The sequence below is a fragment of the Trichoderma camerunense genome (assembly GCF_050948025.1).
Source record: "Trichoderma camerunense strain CBS 138272 chromosome Unknown V8C40scaffold_9, whole genome shotgun sequence".
Lineage (NCBI taxonomy): Eukaryota > Fungi > Ascomycota > Sordariomycetes > Hypocreales > Hypocreaceae > Trichoderma > Trichoderma camerunense.
In genome coordinates, this window is record NW_028145361.1 from 1,436,415 (window position 1) to 1,457,289 (window position 20,875).

The 20,875-nt window shown below is 48.6% G+C and overlaps 8 protein-coding genes across 8 annotated transcripts; 5 read left to right on the top strand and 3 right to left on the bottom strand.

The window, feature by feature from the left end:
• Positions 1-1,701: 1,701 nt before the first annotated feature.
• V8C40DRAFT_266195 (FAD-binding oxidoreductase) lies at positions 1,702-3,429 on the top strand (the record flags this gene model as incomplete). Its single annotated transcript, XM_083219725.1, has 4 exons — positions 1,702-1,785; positions 1,856-2,796; positions 2,857-3,068; positions 3,146-3,429. 4 exons carry the CDS (start codon positions 1,702-1,704, stop codon positions 3,427-3,429), a joined length of 1,521 nt encoding a protein of 506 aa, XP_083073329.1.
• Positions 3,430-3,535: 106 nt separating this feature from the next.
• On the bottom strand, positions 3,536-5,871 carry V8C40DRAFT_245965 (concanavalin A-like lectin/glucanase domain-containing protein). The gene is made up of 2 exons (XM_083216018.1): positions 4,625-5,871; positions 3,536-4,563 (listed from the first exon to the last, which is right to left on the bottom strand). Exons 1-2 carry the CDS (start codon positions 5,422-5,424, stop codon positions 3,987-3,989), a joined length of 1,377 nt encoding a protein of 458 aa, XP_083073330.1. The 5' UTR covers positions 5,425-5,871; the 3' UTR covers positions 3,536-3,986.
• Positions 5,872-7,423: 1,552 nt separating this feature from the next.
• Positions 7,424-8,497, top strand: V8C40DRAFT_245969 (mitochondrial 37S ribosomal protein uS14m). Its single transcript, XM_083216019.1, has 3 exons — positions 7,424-7,887; positions 8,001-8,172; positions 8,275-8,497. The coding sequence occupies exons 1-3, from the start codon at positions 7,781-7,783 to the stop codon at positions 8,335-8,337; spliced, it is 342 nt and encodes a 113-aa protein (XP_083073331.1). The 5' UTR covers positions 7,424-7,780; the 3' UTR covers positions 8,338-8,497.
• A 590-nt stretch (positions 8,498-9,087) lies between these two features.
• Positions 9,088-10,721, top strand: V8C40DRAFT_245970 (U2-type spliceosomal complex subunit CWC25). Its single transcript, XM_083216020.1, has one exon. The coding sequence runs from the start codon at positions 9,217-9,219 to the stop codon at positions 10,393-10,395; it is 1,179 nt and encodes a 392-aa protein (XP_083073332.1). The 5' UTR covers positions 9,088-9,216; the 3' UTR covers positions 10,396-10,721.
• A 104-nt stretch (positions 10,722-10,825) lies between these two features.
• V8C40DRAFT_266199 (carbohydrate-binding module family 13 protein) lies at positions 10,826-11,508 on the bottom strand (the record flags this gene model as incomplete). The annotated part of the gene is made up of 4 exons (XM_083219726.1): positions 10,826-10,955; positions 11,015-11,117; positions 11,213-11,316; positions 11,408-11,508. 4 exons carry the CDS (start codon positions 11,506-11,508, stop codon positions 10,826-10,828), a joined length of 438 nt encoding a protein of 145 aa, XP_083073333.1.
• Positions 11,509-15,572: 4,064 nt separating this feature from the next.
• V8C40DRAFT_266200 (CE1 family esterase) lies at positions 15,573-16,541 on the top strand (the record flags this gene model as incomplete). Its single annotated transcript, XM_083219727.1, has 2 exons — positions 15,573-15,908; positions 15,966-16,541. 2 exons carry the CDS (start codon positions 15,573-15,575, stop codon positions 16,539-16,541), a joined length of 912 nt encoding a protein of 303 aa, XP_083073334.1.
• Positions 16,542-17,411: 870 nt separating this feature from the next.
• Positions 17,412-19,358, top strand: V8C40DRAFT_245971 (major facilitator superfamily domain-containing protein). The gene is made up of 4 exons (XM_083216021.1): positions 17,412-17,819; positions 17,882-17,979; positions 18,047-18,293; positions 18,347-19,358. Exons 1-4 carry the CDS (start codon positions 17,576-17,578, stop codon positions 19,186-19,188), a joined length of 1,431 nt encoding a protein of 476 aa, XP_083073335.1. The 5' UTR covers positions 17,412-17,575; the 3' UTR covers positions 19,189-19,358.
• A 204-nt stretch (positions 19,359-19,562) lies between these two features.
• On the bottom strand, positions 19,563-20,728 carry V8C40DRAFT_266202 (FTR1 family protein; the record flags this gene model as incomplete). Its single annotated transcript, XM_083219728.1, has 2 exons — positions 19,563-20,634; positions 20,691-20,728. The coding sequence occupies 2 exons, from the start codon at positions 20,726-20,728 to the stop codon at positions 19,563-19,565; spliced, it is 1,110 nt and encodes a 369-aa protein (XP_083073336.1).
• Between the last annotated feature and the right edge of the window lie 147 nt (positions 20,729-20,875).

Below are 20,875 nucleotides of genomic sequence, written 5' to 3' on the forward strand. Positions count from 1 at the left end.
GGTCTCCTATCTAATCCCTTGCATATCCGTCAATGTCGCATTCGCATCGGCAATTTGCATATGCATTCCTCTTCGATTAGCCTCTGTTTGCGAACGTAATCCGGAATTCCGCTATCACAACTACCACAAGTGTTTGGAACATATTGGCTCCGACACAGATCCTGCAGCTGTCTCCAATGGTGCAAAATCTTTCTCGGCATCCGGACCTTGGCAAAGTGCAGGGGTTGATGGTTTCAATGTTACTCTACAGCTCCCGGAGGCCCCGATTTTACGTACAACCGGGCAGCGGAAAATAGAGACGGCGGAAAGCAATCTTGCCATGGCATAAACCACTGAAGAACGGGAAAGGAAATGTTTAAAATACAAGGCAGGAATCTCAGGCTTTCTTTTTGTTGCCACAGAATTTTTCTCTAGCTCATCCAAGGCGCGTTGGCTTATAAAGAAGCCCACGAAAGTCCGGTCTCTTATATCCCCTTTTTGATCGCCGGATGTGCAGATATCCCCTGCCTGTGCGGCGCTCATTTTGGCAAGTCTAAAGTTTTCTTACAACATCATGCCTCCTAGGTCTATTTAGAACAAATCCCGCAGAATAGCTACTGGGTCTAAAGGCCCGGTCTGGAAGCGATAGAACATTTGGAGAACCTCTCGGCGTACACCGACATCCACCCACTTACCTCGGTATATTGCCAATACCCTACCTTTCTCCAGTGTATTGCTACCTCCTCATACTATCAGTGTTCTTAATACTTTCTATTTCCGGATAATTCGTTGCATTAGCCCTTAAGATCGCAAGATTATAGTATTTGTCTAACTCTTCCCTCCGGCTATCGGTCATCATAAATCCGCAAGAGGCAGCTGGTATGGATTGAAGTTTTCGGATCCGAGTGACGGCTCCGCGGCAATTCTAAGCCAAGATTCGTGCAAGGAGAACATGGAAGTTCCCGTTTTCTTCGAAGATAGCATAAACTAGCACTTTACAATCTTTTTCTGGGAGAAGATTCTACAATCCCTGGTATCTCCGTAAGATCAATGACATATTCAATATGTCCCTATCTCGAATCCACGGCCCCTCCGTTGTTCAGAATACACCGATAGTAAGTAGATTAATCCAATACGTTTCGTATAGCTCCGTATATGTAAACTTGAATGCTGCTCTTTGCCACATGCCCTGAAACTTGTTCGTTTTAAGAAGGTAGAAAACGGTAGGCATCAGCAAAACGCCGCCGGCATGAGAGGCCGGAAGGTCCAAGCGTTTTGTAAAGACCTATTTCCCGATTGAACTCGGTATTCCGTATGCAGATGTCACATCCTCACCTCGTACCTTGCATGAAATGGTGGCATATACCCATAGAAAGACCGAGTTGCATTGAAAGGCGAAGAGAAGTGGAACGTTCTGTACACGGCCTGCCAAGAGATGCTTTATGACAAGCTGACAAGCTGAAATGGTGCAAAACTCTCTGTGTTTTACTATGCTGATACTATGAAGAAGGGAAAAGCTAGCTGCGAGCAGCAGCAAACAGAAAGTGGGCTTGACCACATGCAAGGAGAGTGGTCACACAGATCCACGTGACAACTCAACACTTTATATTGTTTCAAATGTCCCATGGCTTCCTAGCGAAGAGGAAAAAAGGACATCATTCTACTCTATACCCATAAGTTTAGTTGTTAACGAGGGGCGGGTCATACCTTTCATTGGAGAAAATGAAGAACGCTCTGGCTTTTGCTTCAGCTCTAGCACTGGCTGGATATGCCGACGCAGTCCCAGCAGCTTCGAGCACTACTTGTGTAAGCCTTCACAGTTTCCCAACACGGTACACATGGTTTCATCTCGCTAACTTGGTTCCATCCCTTATAGTGTCGGGAGCTATCCCAAGCCCTCCCATCCGTCTTCTTTTCTCCCTCCACATCACAATACAACACTCTCATTAATGCTCGATGGTCTGGTACCTCAGTCCTGCATCCAGGCTGCGTCGTAACTCCCAAGTCTGCTCTCGACGTATCCAAGGCCGTCAAAATCATTGTCAAGAACCAATGCCAGTTTGCCGTCAGAGGAGGAGGGCACAACGCCAACCCCGGCTTCAATAGCATCGACGATGGTGTCTCGATCGATCTCAGCTCACTAAATTCGACTTCGTTGGCAGAAGATCGCTCCTATATCAGCATTGGCGCTGGTATCACTTGGGGCGAAGCCTACGACGCCTTTAATAGCAGCAATATTGGCTTTACGGGCGGAATCTGCGAGGACGTCAGCGCCGGCGGCGTCAGTCTCGGAGGCGGCCAGTCTCTCTTCCAGCCTAAGCGAGGATGGGCCATTGACAACATCCTCAACTACGAGATCGTGCTCGCCTCTGGCGAGATTGTGAATGCCAATGCCACGAGCTACCCGGATCTCTTCAAGGCCCTTAAAGGAGGCAACACCAACTTTGGTATCGTGACGCACCTCAAGATTGCCTCCTTTGACTTTGATGGGCTCTGGGGAGGGGAGGTCTTTGTTAGTTTGAACGGACCGCAGGCTAGCTACTCGGAGGTGCAGGACCAGATGAGCCAGGCTCTGGTTGACTTTACGGCGAATAATCACCTTGACACTAACACGGCTGTGCAGCTCATGACTGTGTACTTGGCCAACAACCAGGGTCAAATTGTTAATGCTGCCTTTGGAAACACCATTGGTGAGGAGAATCCTGCTTCTCTGCAAGAGTTCCTCAATATGCCGAACCAGGTCAAGCACGATGTTGATCACATCAAGCTTGCCGACTTTGTACACCAAGTCAGTGAGTTTCAGGCCAAGGGATATCGGTATGTTTCTTCTTTGTCTGTTCATTTGAGAGTAAACCCCCACTGACTTTCACTTTGTAGTCAAGTTACTTCTAGCATAACCTTTTCCAACGACTATGCCACCGTCCGAGATATTTGGGATGTGACTGATGAGATTTACAATGGACTCGAGCATAAAGACCAGGTTGACTGGATGATTTCGTTCATCCCCCAGCCCATGGTCCAGCAGTCATACGCAGCTCGCAGTGGCGGCAACAGTCTCGGCCTCCAGAGTGTCACAGATGACCAGATCGGTAAGCTTTCCATTCCTTGTAAACTAGCGTCTTACAAACAAAAAAATAACGACCATGCTAACATGATGTTCTCATAGTGGTGTGGCTGACTTCGCGGTGGACCGACCCCAGCCTCGACAGCATGATGTACGCCGCGCGAGACGACTTCATTACCGCAACGGAGGCTGTTGCGAAGAAATACGGCACATACCACCCTTTCCTCTACATAAACTATGCTTCTCCTTCGCAAAACCCGCTCTGTGGATATGGAGTCGACAACTTTAATTTCTTGAAGACTACGGCGGCCAAGTATGATCCTCATGGCGTCTTTCAGAAGCTGATGCCGGGCGGCTTCAAAGTTAGCAAGACAACTTGCTCATGAAGCATAGAGTAATGGACAGGGGTTTTGCTTGATGGACAATATAATATTATATATAATAATTATAATGAGTTAACGAGTATTGGGATATCCAAATAACAAAAAAAGTACAGGACATGCACATGGCTTCATTCAACACTCATTATATCACAACGTAACCGGAAGCTCAATGATGATGTTGTAATTGAAATATGTTCATTCCCACGACCAAGCTGAATTATATGCAAGATTTTTTTGGTTGAAAAAAGGAGGCCCAAGGGCGCAAATGTGTGTGGTCAAAAAAATATAGTAGTAATAAAAAGTGTCCATAAATGCCATACATCCCCTTTCTAGCTCAACACCTAAACGCCATCCATAAGGTCTGGAGGCAAAAAAAAGTCAAACACGAAAGAACAAAGTCATTGAAGACCCCTTTGGAAATAATTAAAGACGCAAAAACGTTCATCCACGCGCTGTATGAGCCCCCAGATTGTCCCTCTGAGTTAACAAACAATAAAACAAAAGAGTCAAAAATCACCGCTTTCTTTTTTTCCATTTCATGACATTTTTTTGCCCACACTTTAGACTTCTCCGCCGGGGAGTCCCTGGTAGCCCGAGTGGCTCGCACTGAACGTTCGGATGGGAGCTGTGCTGGAGCCTCGCTTGGGGCCGGGATGCGAAGGGGCGGGAGATCCAGGGCTTCCGGGATGATCCCCTCCGGCGACATCACCGATTTCCTTGTTGAGGAACGGGGCGGGCGACTGCATGGGCGACTCTATGTTGACGGCTGACCAGCCCTTGCTGTCCAGGGGGCCGACGTTTGCTGGGGGCGCATCAGAGGTGACGACGCCTTCTTTCCTCATACTGCGAGAATCGTAGTCAGTATACGCGTCCGGATCAACGCCTTCGCGCTTTAGTTTGTCGAGTTCCATACGGTCCATCTTTTCCATTTCGGTGGCCAGGCGGGCCTCGCGGGCTCCGTCTCGGCGCTGCTTGATGCAGTACCAGAGCAGAGCTCCGATCAGGACGGCGGCGACAACACCGGCGGCCACGTAGACGCCGATTCTGGCGCCGGCGGGCAGGTTGTCCCATTTCTGGCTGATGGACAGCTTGGGCGTTTGCACTTCGTGGATGGCCTTGTAGGCAGTGGAGTTTCCGCTTGTGACTTGGTCAGTATGCAAATTTCATGTACAATGTAAAAGAAAAAAAAAACACTTACCTAGTAACCTTGATGCTCTCCCATGAGCCGGAAGTGTCGCCATAAGCGTACTCGGAACCACCGCCGTAGTCGGTGATGCGAGCACTCTTGACGTACATGGTGAAGGGACCCTGGTCGTAGCTGGTGTTACCACCGGCCCATTCACGGGTACCCTCTGGCAGAGAAGGGTCACCACCAGCCCAAATACCAAGAGAGAGTCTCATGGGGGTCTGTGGGTAGTTTCGGGTCTTGTTGGCGGCATCGGGGGTGAGGTTGCGGACGTGCTGGCCGTCAATGTACCAGTCAATGCCCGTCTTGGTCCAGACGGTGGTGTAGTTGAGGAAGTCGGCCTGGTTGTCGCGTGTGGTGTACACACCGGCATTGTGGTAGTCCTGAAGACCCTTTCCAAAGTAGTTTGTGGAGGCGGCGGTGTTGTTGACACCCAGGAACTCCCAGTCGACCTCGTCGAGATCGTCACTCAGCCACATGGCAGAGCTGACAATGCCGACACCCGGGGCGACCTTGAGGAGGAGCTCGACACGGCCGAAGAAGAAGTAGAAGAGGGTTCGGATGGTGGGCGAGTCACCCTGCTTGTTGATGGTGAAGCCGGCGCCATTCTCGCTGTCATAGGTGACGGATCCAGCGGTGGTCTCCCATAGCTCATAGGACGGTGTGGTGTTGAAGTTGAAGAGGTAGTCGGTGCCGAAGCCAGGATCGGAAGGACAATCAGTTGAGTTCAACGGATTGCAGCTTGTGGAAACCTGGGCAGAGACGAGGCCCAGCAAAGGGGCGGCCGCAAGGAGACCGCTCAAGTACCGCATTGTGGAAGCTGTAGTCGAGGTGTGTGGCAGAATGAAGGGTATATATTAAAAGTTGCAAGGCTTTCGATAGGCCGAAGCAGAACAGGATGAGATCAGATACAGTGACAAGGAGTGTATCAACTGTATATGATATGATGTGCTGTGAGAGACAGTAACGCTTCCTCTGACCCTGCAGAGAAAACAAGTTGGCTTTTGTTGCGGAGAGAGTGTATGCACTGTTGCTTTTCGAGGCAGCAAGTGATTTGAAGCAGATTGTCACCGGAGAGAATGAGCGGCGATCAAATCAAAGTGTCGAGTTTCGACAATGAGAGGACGAGACAAGTCTCAACAAGCACCGAGACGGCTTAGGGCCCCTGAGCGATTGTCGAGAGTCTCTGATGATTTGCAGAGTTTCAAAGAAGGACGAAAGGTGAAGAGTTAAAGACGGAAGAAGGAAAAGAACAAAACGAACGAAAGAGATTGGGATTAGGGGCTCCAGGTTGATTTGATGCATTTGCATTGAGACGGGGAAGAAGCCCCGAGGGGTCCGCAACGGGTGTAAGGGGTACGAAGCCTTGCCCGGCCGGGGGGGCAGCAGAGGAGGTACCCGATACATCCATGGACTGGCACGGCGGGTCTACAATAGCAGTTGAGGTCCGGGGTGGTAATTTCAGCGGCCTGCAGCGCCTGACACGCCCAGAGACGGGGGGGATCTTTGATGTCGGGCCAATTGATAGCCCTGGGGGGAGGTTGAGGTTGATGATTCCATGGAGGGCGTCTCAAGTCATTGATGGTGCACGTTGACGGTTGATGTAAATGGATGTAAATGGGAATACGAACGACACAGACGCAGCAGCCACTCACATGGAACGAATCAACCAACTCCTTATTACTGTATCTAGCATCACAATATGCACGTTGGTGCAGACACAGATACAATCACAGACAGACGCTACTGCAAGGGGCCGCTGATTCATGTGTGTACAGTAGCATCGAGGCACTAATTTAAGCTGCTTAGCCTTGGCTTTGGCCCAAGGAGGCAAAAATGCGTAAGAAGCTCGACGGAACTCCATCCATGGAAGAGAAAAAAAGGAACAAGAGAGAAAAAGGAAACAAAAAGAGGAGGGCCAAGAGTCGCGCCAGGGACCGATCCGGCACAGCGCGCCGAGCCCGCTAAACCGAGACGGGCATAGATGCTTGGGGGGCTTATTTCCCCTGAAAGATGGAGACAAGCAGTATTGTGTACCTGCAGCCACAGAGTTAACGATGCGGAGAGGTTAGGTAGAGGATACACGGAAATACCAGGAAACGCGACTGTGAAGCTAGAGGTTCGATCCCGGCATCAATCATCTTAATTGCTGCTTTTATAGAATCAATCCATTGATGCCCCAGTCCAGGTATCCAGTACAAGCGCCAGTGGTCACTCAAGATCCAGCAGTTTGAAACCGTCAGTTCACATTTAATCAATGAGAGGGAGCTCTGTCCGCACTGAACCCACCCTTTAACCGATTCTTTGCAACCATGCCGGGTTATCCATTTCGCAATCAAACCAGCATCAACTGCGCCTCCGCAACTGAATCCAAGCCCAAGAGAGCAGCTGTCAACGGTTGAGTCGGCAGGCAAATTCACGACTCAATTGCTTTCGGCGATGCCATTTGTCCATCTATTCAAACTGGTGACATCAGCAGAGCATGGAGGCCTTGTATATACAGACAGCGGGTAACAGGTAAAGGCAATAGGCAACTGGTCACAGGTACAAGCAAAACAAGCGCAGGAATCCATCCATCCCACTGCCATCCCACTGCTGGGCCCCCTGAACCGAAATACATATCCCATAATAGGCACAATGGTCCATTGATATCCTCTTACGCCTATTGGTAGGACATTATCGGCTTTACAGTAGAGCATGTACCAAATACTACTTGCGCAGCGCAGATGGGTCTCATGGAGAGGTACTCGGGTACAAGGCATTGAATTGCCGGCACTGGTTCAACCAGCAGCAAACGAAAATACTGAACACGGCACTCTGCGATCCGAGTCGGCATCAAGATCCGAATCGGCATAGAAAAGAGAAAAAAAAACAAAATGTAAAAAAATGGAATCTCGAGAGAATTCGGCATCATTTTTCCAGAGCACGGCGCGATGACCCGATGCAACGTGCGGATACAGTAACTTGTGTCCATCGCTAGTCGAAATTAATTACCAACCTGAAGACAAGAAATGTCGGCAGTTCGCCGGCTAAACGCCGCAAGCTTGGCATCATCAAACTTTGGCCCCGAAACTTCAATATCGCAATATCGCCCATATCGCCAATCATTTCCCACAGCACAGGTTCAGGTTCGGCCGCTCGCTCGCCAAAAACACCCGCCAGCCCAACATGTCCATGTTCCGGGCCAAGAAGCTCGACCTGGGCTGCTTCGTCAAGGCCCGCACCATTCGCGACCACACCAAGCGCAAGGTCTTTGAGGAACACGAGGCCGAGAGGTAACTTCATCAAAACTCCCCTTCGGCCAAACAACAAAAGCCGGCAAACAAACCCTTGGTCGTGCACAAGTTGCTAATCATTGCCTCTTTTTTCTTTCTTCTTCTATTTTTAGACAAGCTCTTCGATACGTGATCCGCAACACGACTTTGCCGCCCCGAACTCGTGCCACGGCTCAGCTGCAGCTGTCGCAGATGCACTGCTACACTCGGCCCACACAGATTCGCAACCGCTGTATAATGGGAGGCCAGGGGCGTGGTGTGTTGAGGGCGTTTAAGATGACAAGAGTACGTCCTCGTCCTCGTCGAATTGATTTGTCTGGATGCTGGTGCTGGTGTTTGAAGTTGTCGATCCCATAAGCTGACATTTGTTTTTTCTTTCCCTTGCAGTTCAATTTCCGTATGGAGGCCATGGCGGGAAATCTTCCTGGGGTGAAGAGGGCAAGCTGGTAGACGGGTTGGGAATCTTTACGACGCAAAAATCATGATTATATGTGACTTTGACTGTATAAATCTGTGTACGATATCACGGGGTCTCTGGGAGACGCAACTTTTGGGCGATAGAGCTGAGGGGATATAAAATAAGGGCAAAAAATCTAAAATCTTTTATCAATTCATGCCAAGGAACCATCTCAGTTTCGGTCGTGATTCTGCTCTGTCTTTTTTGGCTCTCAACAGGCAAGATGTGTACATTGACTTTTCAGAGACGGCGGCGCAAGCGGTATTAATCGCATCTGCAAGTTACATGTAGTACAGCCTTGGTTTACCTTCGGCATATTTCTTGAACAGCTTCTCTTGGAATTCTTTAGTACGGCTAATGACTACCTACCTATCAATTGCTATCAAGTTAATTATCCAGAGAACACACTTTATACAGGTTCGAGGTCGCGCGGACTACCCTGGATATGCTTATTTCACACAGATGTCACTTGACAAATCCAGGCGAGTAACAATGGATTTATTGTTGCGTAATAGATCAATTGCGTTTCTTTGCACTCTAGGACATAACTGCGCTTCCGGAATGTTGTCAGCAAATACTGGTGGAATTCTGTTGACAAGCACTGTGAATCGGTTATAGTAGTAGTAAAATAGCTACAAGTGAAGCCAAAATAACTGAGGCTGCGAATAGCATGTGGCGTTCCCCACTTCGCCCCCCAGGCTGCTGCATCATTCTAATCCTCGATTTTTGTTTGTTTTGTCCATTCTCAACAGTCTTGATCCTGCAACTCATTCTCGCCCTGCCATTTGCACTGCGTCAACCGAAAGCATCTGCAATCGCACGACCGTCATCCAGCCATCAGAATTCTAGTTGTTCAATAAAGAGTCGCAATCATGGGTGGCGGAGATTTAAACTTGAAAAAGTCGTTTCATCCCGGTCTGCGGCGGAACCAGCAGGCCGTCTACGAAGAAGAACAAAAGGCTCTCGCCGAGCGCAAACGCACCCAACAGCGCATCAATGAGATCAAGGAAGAGCGCGCAAAGGAGGAGATCCAGAGACAGCTGGAGGCTGCGGGAGGCACCAAGAGGGTTGATCGCGTCGACTGGATGTACCAGGGCCCTACCGATGGCCAGGCTGGTACAACCGAGGAAACAGAGGCCTATCTGTTGGGCAAGAGGAGGATCGACAACCTCATCAAGGGCACCGACCACAAGAACCTCGAAAAGGCTGCTGGACAGGAGAGTTTCATTGCGCTGCAGAACGCGAACAGCGCGCGCGACACAGCAGCCAAGATCCGCGACGACCCTCTACTGGCCATCAAACGACAGGAACAAGCCGCGTACGAGGCCATGATGAACGACCCCATCAGACGCCGCCAGCTCCTCTCATCCATGGGCATCGACGATGGCAAGAAGAAGGATAGAGATGGAGACGGAGACGGACATCGGCGGAAGCATCGCAGACATCGGAGCAGAGATCGTGACGACGACCGGCATTCTCGACGTCGTCGCCGTGACGATTCCAGATCTCGCAGCCCACGAAGGCGTCATCACCATCGAGACGATGATTCAGAATCTGGAGAACGCCGCCACAGCTACCGAGAAAGACGACGTGATTACTCAAAAGACAGAGATTCCGCGCCTAGTCGCCGAAGAGACGCATCACAAGAGCGCGAGACAAGACCGCATGGAAATGATTCATACCGAAATCGTGATGGTAGTCGCGACCGCCGATACCGACACTCTGATTCCAACGGCAGAGGGGACCGTCCGCGCAGGCGATCGCCGGCAAACACACGTCCCTACAAGGAGCGTGATGACCCTAGGCAAGAGGAACAACGAGCGGAAGAACAGGCACGGAAGCTGGCTGCCATGCAGTCGGCTGCATCCGAGCTTGACCAGGATCGGGAGACACGACTGGCTGCTCTAGAGGAGCGAGAGCGTGCTGCCAGAGAGTCTGACGACAAAGCTCGGGAGCGAGGAGGAGATCGAGGCTTCGTCAACGGCCTGCATCGGAAAGCAATGAACATGGATAACCGAAGCAGACGCGGACATGTACGAGATCGAGATTAGTGGTATAACGTAATGATATTGGCGCATATGGACGACATGATTCGGATCTGGAGAGAAGCCGCATTGTATTAACTAAAGATTGGATGGGGATATTATCTGGCGTTTTGGATTGGCATCCGGGATTACAAATGGCGAGTCATTACTAAATACATTACCCTCGTTGGGGCATCACATCACAAGCACGACCATTTTGTGAATATTGGCAGCAAACATGATGTCTCTCAATTGGCCGCTAGCTACCCATTTTCTTGTCCAATTTCTCTCTCAATCGAGGAAGTAACTTTCATAACCAAATCCTTCAATAACTGTAAACGAGTGGAAGTGCTGTGTGTCGCTGTAAATGAGTGGAGATGTTCATTCCCAATCTTAGCCATGCCAAACAAAGTCCCACGCAACCCCTGAAATTGGACAAGTATCGTGAGATGTTTCTTTACACCTCCTTAAAGGTAAACTGCTGGTTGTTGCCTCCATGGTACGTGTAGACGAGGATGGGAGTCAAGTCCGCCTGGTTGCTGCCGGACACATCGAGGACCTTGTTGGGATACGCCACGTTGCGGATACTATATATCGACTGTTAAGATGGACCGAGACTCTCCAGGATGAATGTCATGGCACTTACAAATAGGAGTCGCCTTTGGAGCTGGCCTTGACAATCTTCCAGCGGGCAACGCTGTTGCACTCAGGGGCCAGCTTGGAGCCTCTGGCGGTCATGTCGTCTCCATCTAACGTTGGGAATAAAGGAAGTCAGTGAGTTTTTGTTCAAACTGCCTTTAGGATGTCTAGCTCTAATATTGGTAATGGAATGAATGTGACTTACTCGGAGCCGTGATGTAAGTGTTGGTGGCGACGCTTTGGATACTGAATTCCTCGTGGGTGATTTTGGTCATGCGCCACTGCTGGTTCTTGCCGCCGTGGGTTTGGCTATGGAACGAGTGTTATTTCTTGATTTTCATGGCTATTTTTGAATTGTTGAAAGCGCTTTTTTTTGGTGATGGAGATGGATGAGACTTACTATTCGATGATGCGGCCGGTGGGCTCGGATGCCTCGAGGTCCATGGCCTTGTGGTTGCCGAGAGCGGTGGAGATGTAATAGGTTCCCTCGCCGAAAGACATTTTGATGGAGTTGGTGAAGAGGAAATATTCTTTATGAGAAGCTGTTTTGTTTGCTGTGGTTGAGCTGGTGAGTGTGTTGGCGATTGTGATGGCGATGAGAGGAATATCTCCCTTCTTTATACTACTTTCGCTTTGCTTGGACTTCATATTTGGGATGTTTTGTCTGTTGCGTTTTACGTCAAAGATTCTGTTGTCGTGTTCCGAGCATGACACATTGTACGCCGTTCGATTCTCGCCCAGACTCTTTGTAATTTGATGCCATTGGCAAACGAGAGGATATAATGTTTGGATCCCTCTTGGCCGACTATCCGTGATATCATCCAGCCAGCCACTTGTTCACAGGTCGGGATGTGGTGTTTAAGAGAATGCGGGGATGAGATATGCGGTGACCAAGGCCATCAAGGGACTCGAGTTGATGTTTCGCAAATTAGCAAAGAGTAATTGCGCGTCTGAAACAGACTATTGTTTGAGAGCTTTTGTTGATACGAGTAGATGTTAGTTGGTTTGCTCTGCAAGGTGTATCACAAAAGGGTTTCTTTACGAAATGAGACTTGGTCTTTTGCAAGGCACTCTACAAGAGATGCTGGTCATAATTGTAAACATGATCAACTCAATGAACTTATCTTGGTGCTGTTATGGTTCTTCTTCATGTCGTTATCCAATTTATTCGCTACTACACGCTGGATGGAGGCGGGGAGCTTCATCAATTGACTGCGGCAAGCTCCTCCTTGGGTAACCACAAGTGACAAAGCTGCCTCTCTTTGGCCACAAATTGTGCTAGTCCAATCCCATAGCCGATATCCGACCATATAACCGTGTTTGTGACCTGAATTTCCCCTCATTATAATACTCGTAGGTTACATCTAGCAAGCCACAGATGCAGGGCAAAGTAATAGTTATGCATAAGTTAGCTTAGCTACGTGGCCGAGCAAGTTGCGTTATTACTCAGCCCAGTAGGAGCGCCGTCACACCTGTGTAATGTTGATTGATATAGATTTCGCCATGTACATATGCTTTGGATGATTTGCAAGCCTCTTTCATGGCCTGGAACACGGCTTCTCAGAATACATGTGATTGGATCCCTCTAGCCGGCCTCTGTTGTAAAAGATTCCATCGGCTTTTAGGAGACCATACAAGAATTATACGGGGTATATATGAACTTCAAAGTCAGCTGATTGTGCTGTTGAGAGTTGCGATATTCGCTTCGACCGACTCTGTATTGCGGCCTGTATTGCGGCGAAGCGAACTGGATTGCGGCGAATTTGTGCACCAGGCTGTTGGTGGATAGCAGGAGTAATATGCGGAACAACAATGACTGGCATGAGAGCATGATTGGCAAGTCAAAGCCCGGTAAATATTTTGTCTGAGTCGAAAGTTAAATGCCTACCTCGGTAACACGGCATCTGGATGCGGAGACTATATGCGGCTGGGTGTAAGGGTCGCCGTATGTCCAATCAAGCAAATATTTCACTTTGGGAAGGTTGATATGTTCTTATTTCGCCTCACTTCTTATTAGGTAGGTTCTTGTGAGTCTTTGTAGGGGTGCATGGTGGTAGGGAATTGTGTTTTACTGTCGACGACTGTTCTTACTCAGGAGACGAGGGAGTGGTGTCTCTCTGTCAACTCAATTTCGCCCAGCTCCGGTTTCATGCAAGTAACTTGGGACATTTCGGTCGCCAAAATGACTAATTATAGGTAAGCAAAGAAAACTCGATACAAAAATAACTTTATAGAATAGACTTGTTTTTTTTTGTCGGTGCATCAGGCTGGTAGTTGAGTTAGTCGAGTTTACATGGGTGTAACCTCGCCTCATCAGGAATATTTACGTGGGACTGATGCAAAACTAGGCAACGTCTAAGTGGCATCAGATACATCCATGCTCCGACTGCTCCCAACTGGGAAGCACATATCGTCTGACCCATGAGCTAATATGTGCTTGATTACAAAGTGGTCATCTTTTTCACCTGGACTTACTGGTCATCCTGCGTTTAGACAATTTGACCAGCTACTCCCTTCATCAGTTAGCCTTACAAACCGCCCCTTCGGATTATAGCTATCCTCTCGAACAGTCCGTCGGACGAATGCTTCCCCCGCCATGGAGAATACATGTGGAATATACCGGAGCACCTCTTTCTTAGGCTCTGGAGATTTATGGCGAAAACGTTGGAAGTGGACACTCTGAGCTCCGCTAACAGCTTGCGATTTCGGGGTTTCCCGTGTTTGCTTCTCTAGATCAGGCAATTTAGGTGTCACACGCAGAGAAAAGTGCAGTAGTTATGTCTAGTCATCGTTTGTTGCGCGCTCTGGGGTGGGCGTTGATGCTGATGGTTGAGTATATATAGCTTCGCTCAATAGTATGATGGGCTGTTGTGCTATATGCCTTTTTGACTATTGGGAATAAGAGGTGGGGATATGAGCATTTACGACACCATTTCGGTAGACCTCTTAATAATACTATTGCCGAATAGGTAACTGGTAGAAATAATTTGTCTTCAGCCCCATGATCAGAAGGGACTTCCCAATTGTTGTGAAACCAAGCCAAAGGGCTCCTTGTGCTGCCGAGTGTTGTTCGGGGGCATGAATTGACTCAATATTAAGAATCAAGCCGTAGTTTCAGACAACAGATCACAAAAGAGTTGCCTTTAGAACAACGTGCTTTGAGCACTCGGTACTCCGTAGACAACCTACATGTACGAGGACACCAATGATTCGCTAAAAATCCCCATATACCTTGGTTATTTGGGATCCAAGGTATCATCGCCCCTACTAATTTTAGGCTTACTGCCATGTTGTCGCCCCCTTTTGGACACCTTTAGGGCTACTTGGCGACTAGGTAGGTTACAGTTACCTGCTCAATGAGGACAACAACTGATCAACCCGAAGTGGAGAACACCATGAAGATTTAAAGTCCGGCCCTGGCCTGGCAACTCTTGAGTCGGGTTTAGCTGGCTTGGCACGCGACAACAGGGGCCATTGGGCTTCCAGAAAGCTTTTGCCTAACCATACAGTATACCCCTCCTAATATTGGAGTTGATACTCTTCAGTGATCAGTTACGGTATAGATCAAAGGACAGGCGGTGGAGCCATGTTATGATCGCTCTTCTCCGCATGAACTTAGCTCCCTTTGTAGAATATTACTCCGCCGTGTCCGAAGGAGGATTTTGATTGAATAGAGACAAGGATCAAGGTAGGAGCGGGAAAGCCCTACAGGAAATGTCGTAAAATCTGAATTCTCCTTCTACAGATAGAGGAGTAAACCATAGCAGGTACAATCATGAAAGTGAGAGGACCAGGAGTTTTACTCCAAGGTATGACGTGATAGGTAACAAAGACCAAGCTTGCTATAAGCGTATATTGTTTATTGTACACTGATAGGGGCGCTAAACCAGCTCAAGTGGCAGTTGACCATCCTTTCGGAGTAGCCTAGCTGAGTTAATTCCAACTCCGAGTGTGGGTTATGGTCCTAGGCTGAAGAGTATGTTGGACACCGACCCTGCCGCTGACATTGTCTGTCTGATGATGCTTTGTATATGCAACCAAAATAGAACATTCATTGAGTGATATATTCAAAACGAGGTAAACCAGCAGCCTTACCGAGCCGGGAGAGAGAATAAAATGGGTCTTGTTTGTGGGAAACTTTATGTGAGGAGACAATGACCTAGTGATGTTTGTTTCTTCCAGGGGCCCCCTTTAGCCTTGAATTTGATCCGGGGATTATACCTTTATACGAATCTACCTATGTTCCTTATGGTAAGTACGGAACTACGTCGGCGATGCCAAGAAAACAACGTCAGCAACAATGCGGCTGATCTCGGAGGCGTTCCTCGTACCACGCGCATATCGCAGTAATGGTTTCAAGGATCTGATAATGTGACTATACGGGGCACCAAGAGGCTATTTGGTGTTGGGTCGGAAAGGATATAGAAGCGTCCCATGTATATAGTATGACCCATGACAATCCCCACTGATGAATAGTATAAATATCTAGCCATTGCATCTTGTTTCAACTCGAGTTCCCCAAGGAGTGTACTCAAGTAAAACATTGAATACCTTTATACTTCGTCATGTTGCTTTCTTCTGTTCAAGCCCTTGCGGCTGTTGCCGGTCTCATTGGCTCTGCCCACGGTGCCGCCATCGGCGTCGAGAAGCGGGCTTCAGCTGGATGCTCGAGGACTCACGATTGGGCTGGCCAAACACACCAATATAGCTTCGAAAGCAGTGGCGGAACTCGAACCTACCTGATCCATCTTCCTGCAAACTACCAGCCAGGCTCCCCCAAGCCTCTGATCATCGCCTACCACGGCTCGGGTGACAACATGTCAAACTTTGAGAAGACCACCCGATTCTCTGACCCATCCGTCAACTCTAACATGATTGTCGTGTACCCGCAAGGCATCAATGTTAGTCTATGACATCTTGAACTCGATAATTACTAGATTGTTCTAACGAAACTGTAGGGAAACTGGCAAGGACCAACCTACGCAACTCCCGGCGTCAGTGACAAGGTGTTCACGACCGATCTCGTCAACCGGATCAAGGATAACTACTGCGTTGACGAGGCCCGCGTGTACGCCACTGGCCACTCCAACGGCGGTGGCTTTGTCAACACTCTTGCTTGCAGCCCTGACCACGGCGGCCAGTTTGCAGCCTTTGCTCCCGTCTCAGGCGCCATGTACACCGATGTCACTGGAAACGATAACTGCCACCCGGCTCGCTCGCCTCTGCCCATGTTTGAGACTCACGGAACTGGCGATGAGACGATTCCATACAACCCTACTGGTCCTGGACGTGGTGGACCTCTCCCTTCTATTCCCGATTGGCTCTCGCGATGGGCTTCTCGCAACCAGTGCACCACTTCGGCTACTACTGATCTTAACGCTGGTGTCCACGATACTAGGTGGAAGTGTGCAGGCATTGACAGCTTGCTGCGACACATCAAGATTGATGAAGGGAGCCACGCGTGGCCCCCGGTTTCAAAGGTTGACGTTTCGAAGGAGGTCATTTCGTTCCTTTCTGTCAACTTTAAGCCATAGTTTGTTGCTCTACGCGGATGAATATTAGGCAAATTCAAATGTATATCTTCAATGACCAAGATCAATTGTACATAGGTCAAGACTAGCTAAGATGGTTGATATTTAATGAAACTAAGAAAGTGGATGATTAAATGTCTTGTGCGAAACGTCGCTTTCCTTCAAGAGTTGATGGTAGTCTCTGTGATATTAATCGGAATGCTTGAGTAATTTGACGCATGTATTGTATCATTCAATATTTAATTTGCTGTTCGCCCGCAGTTGGTGATACGCAGCGTACATGAGTACGCTGCGTCTTTCTCCTACCCTAGGCAAGTATTGTATGACAGAATTGCTTCCCACTCAAAATGATGTAGGTTGACACCGTATTTGGATCTCTTAACAATTGTCTCTCGGGTCGCCCATCAAATTTCGACAATACGCTTTAACATTTTAAGAGACAATGAAATGTGTTTAGCAGTCCTACTGAAGTTTTGGCTTATGAAGTTGAGATCGAAACTCATTTGGAACACACAAAGTTGGCATCAGCACTGTACACGCTAGGTCCAAGAAAGCAACATTCTAGTTCAGATCGTCATCAACACCCGCAACTCAAATTGTCTTCTACAGTATTTACATACTAAATCTTGACGCTGAGTGGGTTCTATGTGCGTCTATCTAAAGTAATGGCAATGCAAAGATCTCCATACAATCGATGGAGGCATCTGGAGAAACGGATTGAGTTCTGCACTGGCTGGGGATTGTGGAGTCAGCTTCCTCCACACGAGGCCTTCATTCGTGGACATTCCGTAGACCCCACTACGGCAGGTGAGTTTTTGACATGTAGGGCGCAGATGGTCAAGTTGGATGTCGTTTGATGGAGCAATCGTTATCAAGCCACCGAGCCATTGGGAGCGGCTATAATGCCCAATGTCCCCGAGTTTCGAGATTCCATCTTCTGGAATCAACTTTATCGAATTGATCCATCTAATTGACTGCCAGAATCATCCGTAAACTGCCGCGTCTTATAAGCAATTGAGTGTGTCTAGCTTGGGGCCATGGCAGCAGAAGCGTCCATCGAACTAAAAAAAGCCCCGCCAAACACTCTATCCGCAGAGACGGCTGTCGTTCCGGAGCAAGGACCTTCTGAGAGCAACTACAATTCAGACCGGGCAATTATCTCTGGAGATGATGAGAATCCTCCCACCGGCGTAGCAGAATTCTCCCTGCCTCCTGTTGACAGGGGAAAGGATGCATGGGGTTTCTTAGCCGCTTGCTTCGTCCTGGAAGCGTTGGTATGGGGTGAGTGAGGACGGATTGTCTCTTGGTGTACTGAAACGATTGTTGCTAAATAAAATTGATAGGCTTTCCATTTTCGTTTGGTGTTTTTCAAGATTACTATCGCACACATGAGCCATTTTCTGGGTCATCTAAAACTGCCGTAATTGGCACAACTGCAATGGTATGTTTACTTGTACGGACGAACAACTAGCAAGGTAAATAGGCTAACGGTCATTTGTATCAAATAGGGTATCATGTATCTCGATATTCCAATCATCATGGCCGTCCAGCGCATATACCCAAAGCCAACCCGTTATGCGCCCGTGGCCGGCCTTTTATTCCTATGCCTTGCTCTCGCCATCTCCTCCTTTTCGCAAAACGTCACGCACCTCATTTTGACCCAGGGAGTCCTCTACGCCATCGGCGGCTCCATCTGCTACTGTCCTTGCATGCTATATATGGACGAGTGGTTCGTTAAGCGCAAGGGCTTCGCTTGTATGTATTTGCAACTCTTATAAGTATTCAGCATTCCGCTAACTTCATTGTCGATGGCGTAATGTGGTCTGGAACGGGCCTCGGTGGTTTTACTATTCCTCTTCTTCTCGAGTTCTTCCTCAACAAGTACGGATTTAGAACCACGCTGCGTATCTGGGCTCTCGCCATGTTCGTTTTGTCCGCACCACTGGTTTGGTTCATTAAGCCGCGACTACCCTTTTCTGCCACGGCTCACTACAGACCGTTTAACCTCAAGTTCCTGGCAAACCGGTCTTTCGGCATGTACCAGCTCACAAACATTGTGCAAGGAGTTGGATACTTTCTTCCGGGTATCTATCTGCCAACGTACGCGCGGGTGTACCTCGATGCTGGTGATTTCCCGTCGGCTTTGACACTCTTGGTCTTGAATGTCGGCTCTGTGATAGGATGTGTCGCCATGGGTACCTTGATTGATCGTCTGCATGTGACGACGTGTCTTGGAATAGCGACTGTCGGCACCGCGATTGGTACCTTTTTTCTTTGGGGACTAGGCAGTAACTTGGCCTCTCTTTACGTATTTTGCTTCGTTTATGGCATGTTTGCGGGATGTTATACGTCTTCATGGCCTGGAATCATGTCCCATCTCATGTCAATAGGCAGCGGATCTAGGGAAGAGAACAGTGGGAGCCGTTCCACCTATGATCCTCTCATGGTGGTCGGTTGGCTCTCTGCTGGGCGTGGTATTGGCAATGTTGTCTCAGGGCCATTAAGTGAGGCGTTGCTAAAGGGAATGCCATGGCAGGGTCAAGCTGCCGGCGGGTATGGCAGCGGATATGGAACGCTGATAGCATTTACGGGCGCAACGGCTGTTGTTGGAGGCAGCACCTTCCTGTTTCGAAGGATTGGATGGCTGTAGACAAAAGTTCTTTGATGTTTGTGATGATTGGGGCGGAAGAAGAGCAGGTTACATATATAGACTACAATATGAATAGAATATGGGTATGCAATTTCAAGCTTGGTGGGTCACGTTACGGATATTGAGTCAGCGATGTTGGCTATGACACCACGGGAATTAGAAATAAAATAAGGGTATAAGGTTTTCATGAATCATCTTTTAGTCTTCATAAGCACTAACAAAACCGAACCCTCCCAGCCGTTTGGATATATCCGCCGTCAATACAAAACTCCCATCACCCCAATAGAATAGCCCATTACCCGTCACCTTTTTCTTTTTCGTGCCCTGTTCAAGAATTTGTACTTTGTAAATAATCTTGTACCATTTTGGCGATTCTACTCCCTGAGCAGTCCTGCGGCTTGGACCTGTCGGAAGACTTCATGCTCATTGACGTTCGAGTTCTGGTTCGCACGCTTCTTTGCAGCCCATCCTCTAAGTCCTGGGACCTTGGACATGGCGCTCAAGAATTGGTTCTTCAAAGGCAATGATCCGGTCTTCTCCTCATAGATGAGGAGAGAGACAGTCAAGACCAGGAATGCCCAGTAGACGTTGTAAGCAATGACGGAGCCGTAAGTGGCGGTGTTTTGCCAGCCAAGGATGGCGTTGAAAACATCCCAGCCGTTATCAGTTTCGGGATTGCAGCAATTGACGTGCCAGACGGTTTCAGTAATGTCGTAAGAGCCCGGTCCATTGCCTTCTTCGGCCACATCTGAGCCTACACGCTGGGCAAACGTGTGATATTGAAGACTCCAAACAGATTTGGAGAACATGCCAGCGGCAATCAGATACAAAACGCTAGTGGAAGCAATGAGGAAGATTTGAATCGACATGAGGTTACCACCACGGTAGATGAAGAAGCCGACAGCGAGACCAGCAATGATACCGCAAACAACAGGCAGAGGGAAAGCTGTGGCAGGCAAGCTAAGAGAGACACCACCGACAAACACAACAGCTTCAACACCCTCTCTCAGGGTAGTGATAAATGGCAGGATGAACATGACATGTCTTCTTGACCAGTCACCGAGCCAAGTGGTTTTCTTGGTTGACTCGGCTGACTTCTCGGCCAGGGCCTGTGCGATCTTGACACGCCACTTGTCTTTCATCTTGTTGATTCTCAGGAGTGCAAGTCCCATGAAGGAGATGATGATGGTGGCAATCAGATAAAAGATGCCCTCCCACAGATCCTCAGACTTTGACCAGATATCCTTGCCGAGGCCATAGAACGCTCCGATGAAGCCACCGCCAATGATAAGACAGATGATGATACCTGCGAACGAGCCAAGCCATACTTGCCTGACCAGGCGTTTATAGATGGCTTGATCCTGGTCTGGTCCTCCGAGAGATTGTTTGAGGAAGGACAACAGCACGGAGATGATGATGACCGCTTCCAAACATTCTCGAAACACACTTTTCAACAATTATTAATACTGGGTTAAACATAAGGTGTTGATAAGTAAACCTACATGAAGAAAATTTGGACAGCAAACACGTTCTTCGCCATTGTGTCTACCGGATGGCACCCAAGGCCAAGAGAGACAAACTGGGTGAGCTGAAAGATGGAGGGAAGAGAAACGAGCTGGTTCAATTGGTACGGCGATGGGCAATCTAAGTATATTTAGCCATTCAAGGCTATATGGGGCACATGCCA